Source organism: Stegodyphus dumicola, chromosome 6 (assembly GCF_044657685.1).
Source record: "Stegodyphus dumicola isolate Sdum_Otavi_A_Nest chromosome 6, ASM4465768v1".
In the NCBI taxonomy this organism is placed as follows: domain Eukaryota; kingdom Metazoa; phylum Arthropoda; class Arachnida; order Araneae; family Eresidae; genus Stegodyphus; species Stegodyphus dumicola.
In genome coordinates this window covers 202,738,957-202,755,604 of record NC_140773.1, presented here as the reverse complement: position 1 = coordinate 202,755,604, position 16,648 = coordinate 202,738,957, and the positions used below count along the sequence as shown (strand labels likewise).

General features: G+C 31.2%; 1 protein-coding gene across 3 annotated transcripts in view; it reads left to right on the top strand.

Moving 5' to 3' along the window:
- Positions 1-16,648, top strand: part of Blos4 (biogenesis of lysosome-related organelles complex 1 subunit 4) — a 56,261-nt gene that overhangs the window by 26,036 nt on the left and 13,577 nt on the right. For all 3 annotated transcript variants that reach the window (XM_085819366.1, XM_035363381.2, XM_085819365.1), the window contains 2 exons: positions 5,299-5,400; positions 14,361-14,486. In XM_085819366.1, coding sequence (XP_085675492.1) covers positions 5,299-5,400; positions 14,361-14,486 — 228 coding nt within the window. The remainder of the gene's footprint in view (positions 1-5,298; positions 5,401-14,360; positions 14,487-16,648) is intronic.

The following is a 16,648-nucleotide window of genomic DNA, read 5'->3' as shown; positions in this document are numbered from 1 at the left end:
ATTAATCTTACTACATTCAGCCATTCTACCGTCTAAACAATAAAACCAACACGCACCACAAAAGTGCTTACAAACATCCTTCGAGTCAAAATTTCCCAAAATCATGTACCTGATTATGTCACAATAGGGTTTCCATAACATTCAACTACTCAAGCTACCATAATTGAAACAACAACTTGGTGATAAATGAAACAACCACTTCAGCATAATACAAGAGGTACCTTAAAGTCTACTCTAACCAAATTTTGCTTTCCACCACATAGCAGTGTATGTGACATCCCATAGTTGAATGAGCAGCAGTGAGATATTCAAATTGCTCTAGCGTACAGCAGAGGGCTTGTATTTCTGTGTTACATGCACCTCAGATGTTTTCAGTTCTCTCTGTTATATTGATCAATTTAATTTATTAAAAAAAAGTTAATATTTGAAATTGCAAAGTATTTGTAGTCATTATTAATACTGTATTTCCTTGTGTATTTTCCCTCCTAGCTTTTTAGTGCCATGCTCTGAAAATTTTAAAAATATTCATGCTGTTTTCTTCTACCTCACTGCATTTTGAGAACAAATTCTGCTAAATTTAAAAATAGATTCATTCACGTAATGATTGTTTTCATCTTACTGAGAAGACAGACCCTCACGAATTAACTTCAGAGGTAATGCTGAAACATTGCCTTCTTACGGCTGAATTTTGTGCGAACCTGAATTAGAACTGGCCCATCACAGCAAAGTGAATATGAACCGACATTTATTCTTTAGTTTCCCTGAGTCAGCTGCATATTCACCTTCCCTAATTAGATATGCATGATTTGAGGCCTACAGAGTAGAAAAGATAACAATAAGAATGGGTGAGATTCAAGCTACAAGGAATTAGAAGTAAATACAGTACAAAGTCCGAAATCCGAGCTGGTCGGGACTTCGGCAATTCTGGATTTGGGACTTTTCCAGATGTTAGATCATCAGTTTAAATCTAGTAAGATGGCACGTAGAAATTGTAAAATTAAAAATATGAAATCATGATTTTTGAAATAATGAATTTATGATCTAATGGTATCAAAATTTCCCCTCTACAAAAAGCTTAATACACTTGTTATCATAAATTAAGGAAAAATCACGATTACTGAAAAAGTTACATGTAGAATTTTATGAAACTTACCCACAGTATACAACACATAGTAAGGTATCAAATAACATAAAAATAAATTATCAGACAATTATGGTAGTATAGAAATTAGCACATGTATAAAATGAACAAATCGATGGTGTCAGTTTGCTATAGGAAAAGTACCTTCAATAGGGAATATAGTCACCTCTATAAGCAATACAGCACATACAGTGATGCGTGATGCTTTCAATTATCCAGTCTATCAGTTCCATAGGAAGCAAGAGCCATTGCTCTTGCAAATGTTGTTGTTGCAAGCACGGCAAGAGTCTGAGGGGGCAGACTGAGAGCAGCTAGACGTCTCTCTAAATCATCTCAAATGTGCTCGATAAGATTCAAGTCCGGGGATTGAGCTGGCCATTCCATGCGCATAATTGTTTCCTGTTGAAGATAATCATATACAATGCAAGCCCTGTGTGGTCTTGCATTGTCGTCCTGTAACATGAAAGCATCACCTATTGCCCCGGCATATGGGCACACATAAGCATCAAGGATGTTATATAAATCTCTATAAATCTGAGCATTCATGGTTCCCCTTGGAAAAGCATGGAAGTCTGTGCGCCCACCCAAAGAGATGCCACCCCAAACACAGACACTGCCACTTCCGTGCCTATTATAGCTTTCTAGACTAAACCTGGACTCATCCGTAAAGAGAATAGCCTTCCACTGCTCAGGACATGTTGTCGTGGCCACTGCAAACGGTCCCTCCTATGGCGTGACGTGAGCGGCACACAAATGGTTGTTCGCCTCGTATACAGACCACTTTCGTGAAGTCAACTGCACAGTTGACGCTGACACCAACCTCCCGGTGGCTGCAGCAAGGGAGGATCTAAGAAAAGTTGGAGTAGCGGTTCTATTCCTGAATGCACATAATGTCAAATATCGGTCATCGGCGCTCATCGTAGCTGTTGGCCGTTCTTGGCTTAACCTCCTAGGTGCCGAATCTGTGATTTGAAATTGCCTCCAAAGTCTATGAACCACAGAAGGACTAACATTTAGCCATCTGGACACTTCTGTTTGACTTTATCCTGCCTCTAGTCTCCCAATGGCTCTCTATCGTAGTTCTACAGGCAAATGATGCCTGGAGGCCATTGTGACGAATTGGCTGTCTCAGATTCCTGATGTCACTATCACAGTGAAATATGTGGGCTTGGTCTCAAACATGGACTTTTATGCTCCTTGCAGATAACGTATTCCGAGTGTAGCGCCACTAATTTGCATATTGGAATTTTACTCAACTACTCTTGGCAACATATTCAAATTTTACATGGTTTGGCTTATTTTTTATGGAGTCATCGCTATTTCTGTGATTTTTCCTTAATTTATGATAACCAGTGTTTTTATTTGTTTACCTTATTAAACATTTCTTTTAATCTAAGTTGTTTAAGTTGCTTCATTTTTTGTGCTAACACTTTCTCTTTAATTCAGACAGACTGTTTTTTAGTTACATTGTTGAAGTCCTGTAACTGCTGTTTCGAGAAGTCTGACTAACTTGTCAATCGAAATTTTCTCGTTTTCAGTAACTTCTCTGTCATTTTATTCATTATCAGTAGCGGTATTTTCTGGATCTAGAACCATGCTACAGATTTTGCCATTCATTAATCGATTGATGATTGAGAAGCATTGTCATCACAATGAAAAACTTCTTTTATATCATCTTTATTTATTATTTCTTCTCCACATTTCTTTACAAAATCCGTTCATTGGAAAATTTCACCTTTGTTTTGCGATATCTAAAAACCTTTAAAATTAGTGGCTATCATCATAAAATTTAGCTATACTTCACTATACATATTTGGCTATGCATCGTGAGCTTGGCGACTAATAACAAATTGTTCCGTTGAATTTTATCGTGCATCTGTCTCGCACTGAGACAATTAAGCCTAAATTGTATTAGTTTAGTTACTTATTATGCTTATGTCTATTTCTTGCACATACTTAAGGCTTATCAGAATTTTGAATAAATAAATTCTCACATATACTTAAGTGACTTACATTATTGAAGGCCGGCGATAAATATATTGCCGCCTATTGGTCCTAAATTATGCGACTCAGTGCGGCCGTACGAGCCCCGGCGCTGGTTCTGGGTTTATGTGACTAGCAAATCAGTTATTCTTAATTCAAATAGCCCTAAATGTAATCTTTGGATCTATGAATATCATCAACAAAATCTATTTTTAGCATATGGAAAGAAATTTTTGGTAAATTTTTCCTCGTCAACATTTTTTAACGCATTTAACTTAAATCTGTAATCATCGCTAAATGTAATGTCAACATCAAAGGTTACCATACTCCTTTGTTATTCAACTACTAACATAAAAAAATTGTTTAGGCATCGCTACGCGAGTCATTACTCAAGTTGTCATGTTTGGATAAACATGCAGTGGTGAAAGGAAAGTATAATAACGATTCGCCAGGTTGACGTAAGATCAACGATGTATCTATGTGGAATGTTTCGGTTTGAGATATGTGCCAAGCAGATATGCAGCAACAGAATCAAATTACTGATCATACAAATTTATGCCAAAATAATTGTTTCTACAATAACAAGGTACTTTATTTACTGTCGAAGTGAAATTAAAAATCGGGACTCTCCAGATGTTTTGTTATGCATGGAGGGGGGTTAAATGTGCAGTGGCATAGTGAGGGGGGCAAGGGGGTGTATGATGCCCCGGGCGCCTCTCGCAGAGGTGCGGTCTGCAAACAAGATTTTCATTATATCACTGTGTGTTTTTTCGGGAAAAGGCGCCAAAAAGGTATTTTGCCCCGGGAGCCAGTTATGCTCTCTACGCCACTGTAAATGTGCATTTGTAAAGCCTAAGAGAAAGACGATGGTTTTGACGTCTGGATTTTATATCATTCTGGATAATGGACATCTGGATTTCGGACTTTGTACTGTATATCTTGTTAGATATTGGAATGTTAATATTACTACGTATTCTTATTGAATGCAGGTTTCTTTTAAAGAAATAATATTGTGATAATTAGCTGTAGTTTATCCATAACTGCTTTTAATTTGTTATGTTCTCTCTGTCACCTTTGAAAATTAAATGAATTACATAATTTTCCCCTTTTGAGTTTTGGATCATAAAATTAATTTAAAAAATTTTAAAAAAATTCTGAAAGGATTCAGATTTTAAATTATGTCCAAAGAAACCTTTTTTTTTTTAACATTTTGTGTGTTATCTTTATTTATTAAATATCATGTTCTACATACTCAAATCATAAAATTCAGTTCAACAGCAGTATCACAAAATGATTTTAAAATGAGCATATCTTTAGAATTTCCGATACACAGTCTCATGTACTAGAAATAAAAATGTTTTTTTTTATTCCCGTACAGTGTTGCCATTGCTCACTTTGAAATCATTGATTTTCTTAATCAAAAACTCATAAATGCTTTACAAAATATGAAGTAGATAATAAAACAAATTCCAAATTTGGGCTTCCAGATGCCCATATGTGGGTGGAGACACACATTATTCAAAATTTGATGGCTCTAGGCACCGTTGTTTTATCATAATGCGAGAAACATGCATACATTCATGCAGATTCTTCATTATTTAATTTCTTTAAATATAATACAGGGTGATAATATTTGGTGGCAACAATCTGAAAACTGATTCATTAAATATAGTTTTCAACACAAAATGACAGAATGAAATTAATAGCCCTTCAAGGCAAATTGCCCCTTTGGAATAAAAAGGGGGTATGTACTAAGAAATAGTGTAGTAGAAGAAATTAAAAGCTTACAAGAAATATTAGCATGTATAAATTTCTGAAAATATGCTTTATCATTGTGTAATTTTCAAAAGTCATGTCCTGATAACTTTACGTTTCAGACAGGAAACGGTGAAAGTTCGAGTGACCTTGTCTGGATTTGAACCACAGATCTTCTGGTTATTAGCTAGCTGTACATGCTACACTTACATTGAAGAGCATGCGTGAAGGAATCCAATAAATCCTTACAAGAATATAAATAATTTGATTCATGGCTATATAATGATAACATTAAATTAGACACATTATTTGTGGAAGCTTGTTTTACTTTCATAGGTTTGAAAAATTTAGTTGTAAAGTATTAATTTGTAAAATAAATTCATCTGGTTGCAAATTTATATTTTTATATATTTTTTCAGGTTCGAGATGATAGTACTTTGTGTTTAAATAGTACGCTTCCTGCAATTCATAAAAAGTATGAAGAGATGGAGAAAATATTTCAAAGAATTGATCGATTAGAGGTAATTTATATTTTTTCATTATATGCTTTTATCCATGGATGTAAGCAATATCAGTAAATTAAAATTATCAGTTCATGCTGCAGAATAAATATAAAATTTCTTTCATCATTAAATGGCAGTATTTCTGTGTTCATATTAATTCTTAGGAGCCCTGTTCACATGCAACGCTCCTTCGTATAGCTGCTGTTAACAGCAAGAGAAAACAATGACACAAAGGCATTTCATCTTTAGGACCTATTCAGAAGTCTGCCATCTTCCTTTCCTTTACCTGTAAGCCACTGTGAATAATCACATCACAAATGTGAATCAAATTGGCTGATTTCTAATACTGTTTACACTTTTTTAATGCTACAGCAAACAACATTAAATAGTATTATATTACTATTAATAGTATTATATTATTATATTACTATTAATAGTATTATTAAATAGTATTATATTATCATTAAATAGTAATTAGTATCGGTACATTGCTGTACCGATACTTCCCGTAAGGGTTCCAGTAAAGTTACGCTTTATTATAAATTTTTATTTAGCTCTTTCATGGTATTTATCACCGTAGTTAAAAGTTTGTCAACAATTTTTAAATTGCTTCCTGACAAAGTATCGAGTTCAAATTACCACATACGCTACTTGTTAATGACAATACAGTGCGGGGCTACTATATTTTCAAATTAATGTTGAAACAGTTTTTAAATTTTTAATGTTGAAACAATTATTTTTGTTTAACCCTTTCGGTCCTAATGGGCACATACCCTATTGGGTAAATAAAATCCACTTTTAAATGGGTTTTTTACATTGGCAGTGTTTTTAAGGAATTAGGGAATAAATACAGTCAAAAGTCGTTAATTCGGACACCCATAATCCGTAATGATCTATAATCCGGACCTCAAAGCTACAAACTTTCTGCGCATGCATCGCATTCACGCATGCGCACAGACTTTTAAGAGTGCACATAAGACTTTTATGGCTGCGAATATGTTTGTGTGCATGCACGTTTAATGTGTAACGGAGGTATAAGCTAAGCTAAAATTATCTAATTCAGTTAATGTTGCAGATTGCATTGTTCCTTAATCTTCGAATTGGATCTGGCTTATTATTTTTTGCAGACTGTTAGAGCAATTTCATAAAAGTAAGCTTGAACTTTCGATTATGTCAAATGGAATTTCCGATATATATTTACTAATATGTAATTTGTATCTACAAAGCGAAAGTATGTTTTGAAATCCGAAATCTGTTTATCAATTTTACGCTGCGGATTGGAAGTTGATCTGTCAGCCCTATACTTATCTTCAGGGCAGACGTTTTTATTTTATTTGGCTTATAATTCCTTACTAAGTGTAGTATTTCATTTCGATGTACTCCGTCTTTGATATGATTTAAATCAAGTTCCTCGTCATTATAATTTGCTTCCAATAGTGAAGAAAGTGACCCAAAGGTTATTGAAAACGAAAAAATTTTGATTGACAAATTAGTCGGTATTCTCAATACAGCAATTATAGGACTTCATCAGCAGAACTTTAGAACTAAACAAGAAATTATGTCTGTTTAATAGAATTAAAGAGAAAGTATTATCACATGAAACGAAGCAACTTAAACAACTTACATTGAAAGAAATGTTTAATAAAGTAAACAAATAAATATTAAGCTTTTTCTTTTTGTAAATTTTGATATCCTTTAGATCATAATTGTTCTTTATTTCATAAATTAAGGTTTCATATTTTTAATTTTGTAATTTCTGCATGCCATCTTACCAGATTTAAACTGATGATCTATAATCCGGAAAAATCGATAATCCGGAATCGCCGAAGTCCCGACGAGTCCAGATTAACGACTTTTGACTGTATATGACTAAAGAAACTTGGCAGAACTTTTAGATTGCAGATAGCACACTTATGTTTTTGAATACACCGATTACTCAAGTTTCCATTTGTCTATTTTTTTAAAATTTTACAGTAAGTACAATTATATTTAAGGCATACCTGGTATAAAATAGGATTTATTGTTCTTATTAAGTATTAATTTAACATTTTTAATGTGAAATTTAAGAAATTTTGAATAAATTCTTTTTGCGATATATATTGTCCCAAACGTATTTAACAGTGGGTTAATATATCCCACCAGTGATCAAATTACTACATGCTGATATACAGTTAAAAGTCGTTAATTCGGACACCCATAATCCGGATCTCAAAGCTGCAAACTTTCTGTGCATGCATCGCGTTGACTGTTCTGTTTATCAATTTCACGCTGCTCAGCAGTGGGCAGGGGGGACGCCGCGGCGTGCTATGAATTGGAAGTTGATCTGTCAGCACTATCCTTATCTTCAGGGCAGATTTTTTTATTTTATTTGGCATATAATTCCTTACTAAATGTAGTATTTCATCTTGATGTACTCCGTCTTTGATATGATTTAAATCAAATTCCTCATCATTATAATTCGCTTCTGATAGTGAAGAAAGTGACACAGAGGTTATTGAAAACGAAAAAATTTCGATTGACAAATTAGTCGGTATTTTCGATACAGCAATTATAGGACTTGAACAGCGGAACTTTGTAACTGAACAAGAAATTATATCTGTTTATAGAATTAAAGAGAAAGTATTATCACATAAAACGAAGCAAGTTAAACAACTTACATTGAAAGAAATGTTTAATAAAGTAAACAAATAAATATTAAGGTTTTTTTTTTTTTTTTTGTAAATTTTGATACCCTTTAGATCATAATCTTTTTTAGATCATAATTGTTTTTTATTTCATAAATTACGGTTTCATATTTTTAATTTTATAATTTCTACATGCCATCTTACCAGATTTAAACTGATGATCTATAATCCGGAAAAATCGATAATCCGGAATCGCCGAAGTCCCAACGAGTCCGGATAAACGACTTTTGATTGTATTATGTTTCTGTTTATAAAACGTATATGAAAATTTCTGTTGTATATGAAACATATATGAAAATTTCTGTTGTATATGAGCTAGTGCATGTGACAGAGTTTATGTTATGTAAGTATTCACATTATATATTGCCATAAATTTTAGTTTTGTTTTCTGAGAAAAGGTAAACACCCTAGACAATTGGAACAAATAGTCCCAGTTGACAATACGATTAGGACATATTGTCCCAGGAGATTTCGAGGAAACAGGAAAAGTTAAAAACTTTAAACTCATATTACACTTCTTTTAGTATGTCAACATTAAATTAAACTACTTTTCGTAGTTAAATTTTAATCATGCAAAAGTCTGGTTGAAAGGGTTAATAAGCAATTTGAAAAATCTCAGAATTTTATTGTATGCATCATTGGATAGAGTGGAAAAAAAAATCTGTAACTTGATTTCTTTAATTATCGTTGAAAATCACTTAAATTTTAAGACTTTTTGATGTTTATTATTCTAAAATTTTGCAACCAAAAACGTATCGGTTACAGAGTTTTGAAATTTTCAAAGATTATAAAACAAACTCTTCAAGCCGAATTTTTACATTTTAAATAAAGTATATAATAAAAAAAAGGGAACGAAGTATCGGTTCTTCTTGGACATAATTTGGAAACATTAGTTTTAAAGTTATGATCTGATTACATCACACTTTTTTATGTTACAATTAATTTTGTTTACTTATTTATTAATCTCAGTCCCTTAGCTGCAAAGAAATGTTTGCAAAGAAGTTTACTATAAACATTTTCTGTCATTTTTTAAATATTATTTCTATTCCCCCTTTTTTTATCTATAGATTTTGCATTTTACAATTCATTTAATTTTATTAATCCCCCCCCCAAAAAAGAAGTTTCAGTTTAAAATTATTTGCTATGAAATCTGTTGTGTCAGTTTTAAATGTTTCTTTTTCATAAATTTAAATACATGTTTTAAGCATATCATTTTAAAGACTTTTTTTTAAATTGAGATATATATAATATTTTATTCTTTTATGAGCTTTAAAATTCTAACATTCAAAAATGTATCTATTATAAAGATTTGAAATTTTTAGATATTATAGAACAAACTCGTCACCCCTCATTCAAATCAAGAATGATAAAAAGAAATATTAGTTACACAACTTTGTAGAGTTTATTTTAAAAGTAGAGGTGTTTTATAAGCTTTTATTTAACATGCTCGCTGTGTTTGTCACTATGTTAAAAAGTTCTGTATCAACTTCTTTTAAGTCTATTTTCTTTTATAAGTTATGGAGCTCAAATTTTTTGTACACTGTTATTGTGGATGAAAATGAAGCGATTTTCTGAAGTTTGTGTTAATTTTTAAAACTCAAGCGATTTTTCGCATATATCTTCATTTGAGGAATCAGCTAAAAAGTCATTACCTTTTTCTTAATTGCTGGATTCTTTTCAATTTAAACTAAATTATAAGTTATTTTCTTCCATTTATTTCATTAATTATTTTACAAGTTTTAAATAAAAGCTTGCGTGAAAAAACATTTTTAATTTTAAATTTCTCTCCTAGAATTATTTTTGCTCGTGCATGTAGTATGTGCTGCTTAGAGAAAGACCGTTTTTTTTTATCAGAGATGGCAGATTCACTGAAAGGAATTCATGTATTCCTTTATAAATGCAACATTAATATTACTAAAATTGGCGTACTTAGAGCAGTGATGTCATGTGCATTGTAGGTGATATTTTTGTCTCAGCATTTTGATTTGGAAAATATTTCTTATATAACCAGAAGCAGTTAAAACTTGTACATATTTCTTTATACACTTCTCTATCACGTTACAGTTCTATCTAATTCTTTTCTGAACACCTGCTACATCAGTGTGATAGTTTTGCTGACATACCAGCGAGTGGTTAACTGCACATCAACTATGTTGTTTATTAGAATTAAGTGAATCACGTAATGCAGTATGAGAAATTTCCCTAATTGCCCTCCTCCAGAGGGGTAAGAGCATTCTATGTCCAGTTCAACAGGAAATTAATGCTTGTTTGCCATGTGAATGGGACACGCTGGAAGAACAGGTTTTTGCCACCAGTTGATTCTGCTGTTGTGAACAACACTTGAATGGCATGCCATTTTGAATCTGTTCAAGGTTTCTATTAGCTAAACTTTTATAATTACTCATTTTAGTCCCATTTTTCATAAACTTCCATTTACTAAACTAAGATGATATTTACATTATTAAAGAAAGAAACCAAATATTTTTTAAACTATAATCTAATATATATCAAATGACAAAAAAATCTTATAATCAGATAAAGGCAGTCATGCTGCTCAAGGGCGTTAAACCAATTGTGATTGTATATTTTAAAAAGCTTTAATAACAGTTACTTGTGAGAGGGAAATTGGTGACATTTTTCAAAAAGATCATCAAACCATTGATATTTATTGTAACTTGGGAAACATTATCAACAAATCAAAAAATTAATATTAAGAGATAATATAATCAATATTTCTTTAGTAAGTAAATTATTATTATCTTACTTTGCAGCTAATGTGCAAGTATTAGAATAACTTGATTTCGAACTAAATGAATTTAAAATCATACTTTAAACATTATATATACTATATATGATACATTATCATTTTTGTTTCATGTACATTACAATCTGTTTCACTTAAAAAAAAAAAAAAAAAAAAAAAAAAAAAAAAAATTGCATAAATTTGGCATTGCACATCTGCTATGATCACTTTTAAAGTATTAAGTAAAGAATTTACATGATACTCACATATATATAATGCCATTTTCAAGAAATTAATTGATTCGATTAAACCTTATTTTATTCATTTAACACTTGCTTATGTCTTCTGTACATGAAAAAACTCTTCTTGCAGATTATTTTTACGTATCTTGCTCCTCATGTACTTGGCAAGATAAAAATCAAATTGATCATTACATTTGTGAGTTCCATGCACAGATCTTTTAGTTGAATTTGTATGAGTACCAGAGACAGTTGTCGCAATCAAACCCTAAATCATGCCTTTCAGCCATGATACAGACCAATGACATGCAAGTCAAATGGGGATTCTGTTTCCACCGCTTATACAAATAATATTAAAAAGCAGACAATGTATGACAGGAGAGAAATATCCCACAACTACAATAACTCATAAAGTCATAAATCTAGTCATAAAGAAAGATAAAGTTGCCAAAATAAAATCGGCATGAAACAGCAACCAAAAAAAAAAAAAAAAAAAAAAGTAAGTCTACTAAATTCAAATCATTACCTAACAATGAAACCACCAAATTTGGCTAGCTCCTATACTTCAATTTAGTGAAATCATTATAAATATTAACTGAATGTGTATAATGATTTCACTAAACAAGTAGAAAGTATGTTCATAAAATATATGTGTTCGAATAAAATATATTTAATCAGTGTTTTAATCAGAAAAAGAAAGCTTTGGCTGAATCTTGCACATTTTTGAAACCTATGTGTGTCATGTAGTATTAAACTCAAAAGAAATAATAATTTGAAGAATATATTTATTGAAATTAAAATTAATATATAGGCTCAGAGTTTTGAATTCTGTTGTTTGCATAGTAAGCAATAAATGTTGTATGAAAACAGTAGATATGTGCAAGTTTTCTCAATGTTATTGTACATGGAAGGATATAATAATGACTTGCTTAACCTTTGAAGCAGTCAATCTGTATATATATACGTTCAAAAGAATTTGTCATGGTAGTTTTAAATATACAGATGTGCATCATTGAAAGGAAGATAATCAAGGTGCAAGGATTATTTTAGAATTATAATAAAGAAAATATAATTTATTCATGATCTTCTGGAGGTTTAGGTTTATTAGGTTATGGCAAAACCTTTAATCTCATTAAGGTGGTTGTTAATATTTCCATATATCAAATTTATCCGAGTTACATTGGCATTAACACATTCGTTACCAGTGAAAATAGTTCCGCCCTTAGAAAACAGATTATAAAGTAGTGTTTTAATGATAAAAAATGTTACTTATATTTTATTAGAAAACCTAGGGGGGGGAGAGAAAATTTTCATGTTTAGTGTGGTATTTTTTCTGACACTGTAAAGTATCAGCAGTACATCAAATTCAATGTATCATCTGTGTGCCATCGATATTCTACAGCTTCTGACCATTACCCTAAGAAATTATTGACAAATTGCATAAAGCCATAGTTTAATAGAAATAAAATATATAATTTGAGCAATATGAAGTCACATTTATGAAAAAATATAGAAAATCTTTTCTAATAACAATACAGATATTGGCATTGTTGAATTATTCCTATTAATTCAAGCTGTTGAAGCAAAATAAAAATTATAACAAATATGCATGTATCTAACACATCAAATGCTCAACTGTGAAAATTTGTAATATAGAAAATTATATTTAATACTTGAACAATATAGTCGGAAAGCATGGAAAAATACACAAATTATAAACTTATTGAAAATGAAATCTCATTTGTGTAGGAAACAGTACTGCATCATTACACTATCATTTATGGTTTATTTTAAAGCAGTTTAAGCAATATCCTGCATTGTTTAGACAGTCACGGCACTCATACATGGTGTCTATGCATGCATAACCACTGGTAATTGTTGAGGTGCATTCTTGTTTTCTGTTTCAGAATTCGACATTTCTATAGTGTTCACCGCATTATCACTATTTCCTTCCGATTCACTTCCTTCAGAATCACACCCATAGCCTTTTCATCGTCTGTGCTTTTATAATTGGAAAGGTCACTCTTTTCTAATAATTCTAATATTTTGGCATCAGTCAATTTTTTTATTTACTTTTCTATTAAGGTTCTACCACACTTGTACCACTGCCATTTTTAAAAACATGCATAAAAGAATTGAGACACAAAATTTGAAAACCATGCATGTAAAAATGAAAAATAATGCTTCACTAATGGGCCTAAATAACCTCTTCAGTCAGCTTTTAGTGTCATCCTAAAAGTAAAGCATATAACTTATGAAAGTCAACTGACGTCTCAGAGTGGTGCCATTCTGATGCACCAGCATGTCAGCAGAAGTGAACATGTTAACCCTTTGCAAACAACAAAGGAAGCTCTGCTAATGTAACTACATGGACAGTACATTGTGTCCACAGTGGCATAAGAATTGTAAATTGCAATATCTGGACTTATCCACAGAAATAGTCTTTTTAAAAGCTCTTTTCATTATATGGGATTCCATAGCCACATGTTTTACTTTCTACTGGTAGAGCTCAATCATACTGCCATAGCATATTTTGATTTTTTTTTATGGGAAGTGGCACCTGAAGATATAGATAACAATAGTGAGCTGTAGTTAATTGTAATAAAAATTAATCCGATTAGATTGTAAGCATATAATAATAATAATAGTCAAACAGCACTTGATAGGGAAATATGAGAAGATGTATTAATATGTATATCTATTGAAAGAACAACTGTGCTGCTGCAGCACAAAAAAGAAGTAATAATAATAATAATAAAAAAAAAAAAAAAAACCTTCCTAGTATTCTGCGACTGTTGTCATAAAAGCATCAATTAAGTTTTCTCATTTTCAAACTGCTAAGTTCTTAAATTGGGAATTCTTAAATTGGGAAGAATATGAAGATCTTAAAATGTATTAGTATGTTGATATTTTATCTTATCATTTGTAAAGTTTCCTAAGATTTTAATGCATTTTTCTCATACAACATTTCATTGTTATAGCTTTGTATCAGTTCTTAATTTTAGTTCCCTTTTTTAAAAGTGTAAATGCTGTGTTCATTGCGATAGTTTGGTATTTAGTCCGATGAAATTGCATGCATATCTTTTAGATAGTTTGTCAGAATTCAGACATATCCTCAGCAGTGAGTTATTTGTCAATTACTGATGAAAGTCTTAACTCTTAAAAGAGTAAAGGTTCAATATATCTGTTTGTCATGCAGTTATTAAGTATCTAGTACTTATAATTAAGTTTAAGTATTTCAGTACTGAAAATTTTTTAAAAATAAAATGCAATTTTTTACATATGAAATATAATTGTGAATTATAATTACAGGAAATGGTGAATGCAATAAAACATAATTTGGATGTTATGGAAGAAAAGGTAACTGAAGCAGAAGAACAGTTAGATACTAGTTCAGTGAAAAAGCTTTTCAATAGTCTTCAGAAGCCTTTGTTTTCAGTAAGTAAATATAGCTGTATAGCAGATTTTTAACATGCTCTTTTGAAGAAATATATTATTTGATACTGATACCAAGTTGCTGTATGTTTCAATAAAATAATGAGGCATTTTGACAATCTAAAATATTTTGTAGTAGAAAGGCATTAACAAATTTTAAAATAAGGTGGTACTTATGTATTGGTGCAAACTATGTGCAGATTGGTAGAAGTTACTTATTGGTGCAAGTTGGCATTTAAAAAAGTTTTTTTTTTTTTTTTTTATTTCTAAAGATTATCAAACTATTGATATTTATTGTAATTGGCAAACATTATCAGGATGTGAAAAGAAAACCACTTCAACAATTTAAAGTATGAATTTTGATTATTAAATAAGTATTATATGATACATTAAAAAATCAAACACTTGTTAATGATTATTATTAAATAAAGTTTATAATTTATTGGATCACCTGAAAAGTTCTGCAATTTTTTTGATGATAAACACAGATTGAAGCAGTACAAAAACACAAAAAATTTCCATGCAACCACATAAGCACCATTTTGTTGTACAGTCAAAAGTCTTTAATCCGGACTCATCGGGATTTCGGCGATTCCGGATTGTAGATCATCGGTTTAAATCTGGTAAGATGGCATGCAGAAATTATAAAATTAAAAATATGAAACTGTAATTTATGAAATAAAGAGCAATTATGATCTAAAGGGTATCAAAATTTACAAAAAAAAGCTTAATATTTATTTTACTTTATTAAACATTTCTTTCAACGCGTATGCGTAAAGCGTGCATTACGCATAGTCAAAATTAGAAAATTCCATGCAACCACATAAGCACCATTTTGTTGTACAGTCAAAAATCTTTAATCCGGACTCATCGGGATTTCGGCGATTCCGGATTGTAGATCATCGGTTTAAATCTGGTAAGATGGCATGCAGAAATTATAAAATTAAAAATATGAAACTGTAATTTATGAAATAAAGAGCAATTATGATCTAAAGGGTATCAAAATTTACAAAAAAAAGCTTAATATTTATTTTACTTTATTAAACATTTCTTTCAACGCGTATGCGTTAGTCAAAATTAGTCAAAATTAGAAAATTGCAACCAGAAAACTATTTGATGTGTATTCGTGATATTTATAATGACGAGGAATTTGATTTAAATCATATCAGAGTACATTGAGATGAAATACTACATTTCCTAAGGAATTATAAGCTGAACAAAATAAAACCATCTGCCCTGAAGATAAGGATAGTGCTGACAGATCAACTTCCAGTACATTGCGCACCACGCTGTTCCCCCCCTCTGCAGAGCAGCGTGAAATTGATAAACATATTTCGGAATGGTTAGAGAATCAAAGGATATGCCTTTATCCATTTTTTTGCAGCAATTCCACTTTTTGTTTGATGGGCATCGAAACATGCTTTCGCTTTGTAGATCCTTTGGTAGCTCTAGAATCGGAAATTCTTTTTGACATAATCGAAAGTTCAAGCTTACTTTTATAAAATTGCTCTAACAGTCTGCAAAAAATAATAAGCCGGATTCAATTAGAAGATTAAGGAACAATGCAATCTGCAAAATTAACTAAAATAGATAATTAGATAATTTTATCTTAGCTTATACATTAAATGCGCATGCGTAAACATATTTTGCGCATACATAAAGGTATTATGCGCATGCGTTAACACATTATCCGTTGACGCATGCGCAGAAAGTTTGTAGCTTTGAGGTCCGTATTATAGATCATTCCAGATTAAAGACTTTTGACTGTATGACTTTTTTCAATCTCTCCATCAGCTGAAAAGTTTCTTTTTTAAAAAAGTCATTAGATTTATTCATGAAGAAGTTATTTAGGCTTTATTTGATACTCTGCAAAGAAATGAACTCTAGCCATTCAAAGAATTTTTAAATGACCTGAAGAGATTAAAATCTAAGGGGGCAAAATTTAGTGAATATAGGGGATGATACAAAACACCCTGCCATATTCAAGAAGTCTTTTACTGACATTCATTGAAATGGGGAGGGGGGCTCAAGCATCAGCATGATGAAAGACAACATCCCAACAATGGGACAGATTGCTTTACTTCAACTTCTGCTTTAACCGTCAAGTTATTTTGATGATTTGGGTACACAAATTGTCAAATTTTTTTATTGGAAAAATCAAATGT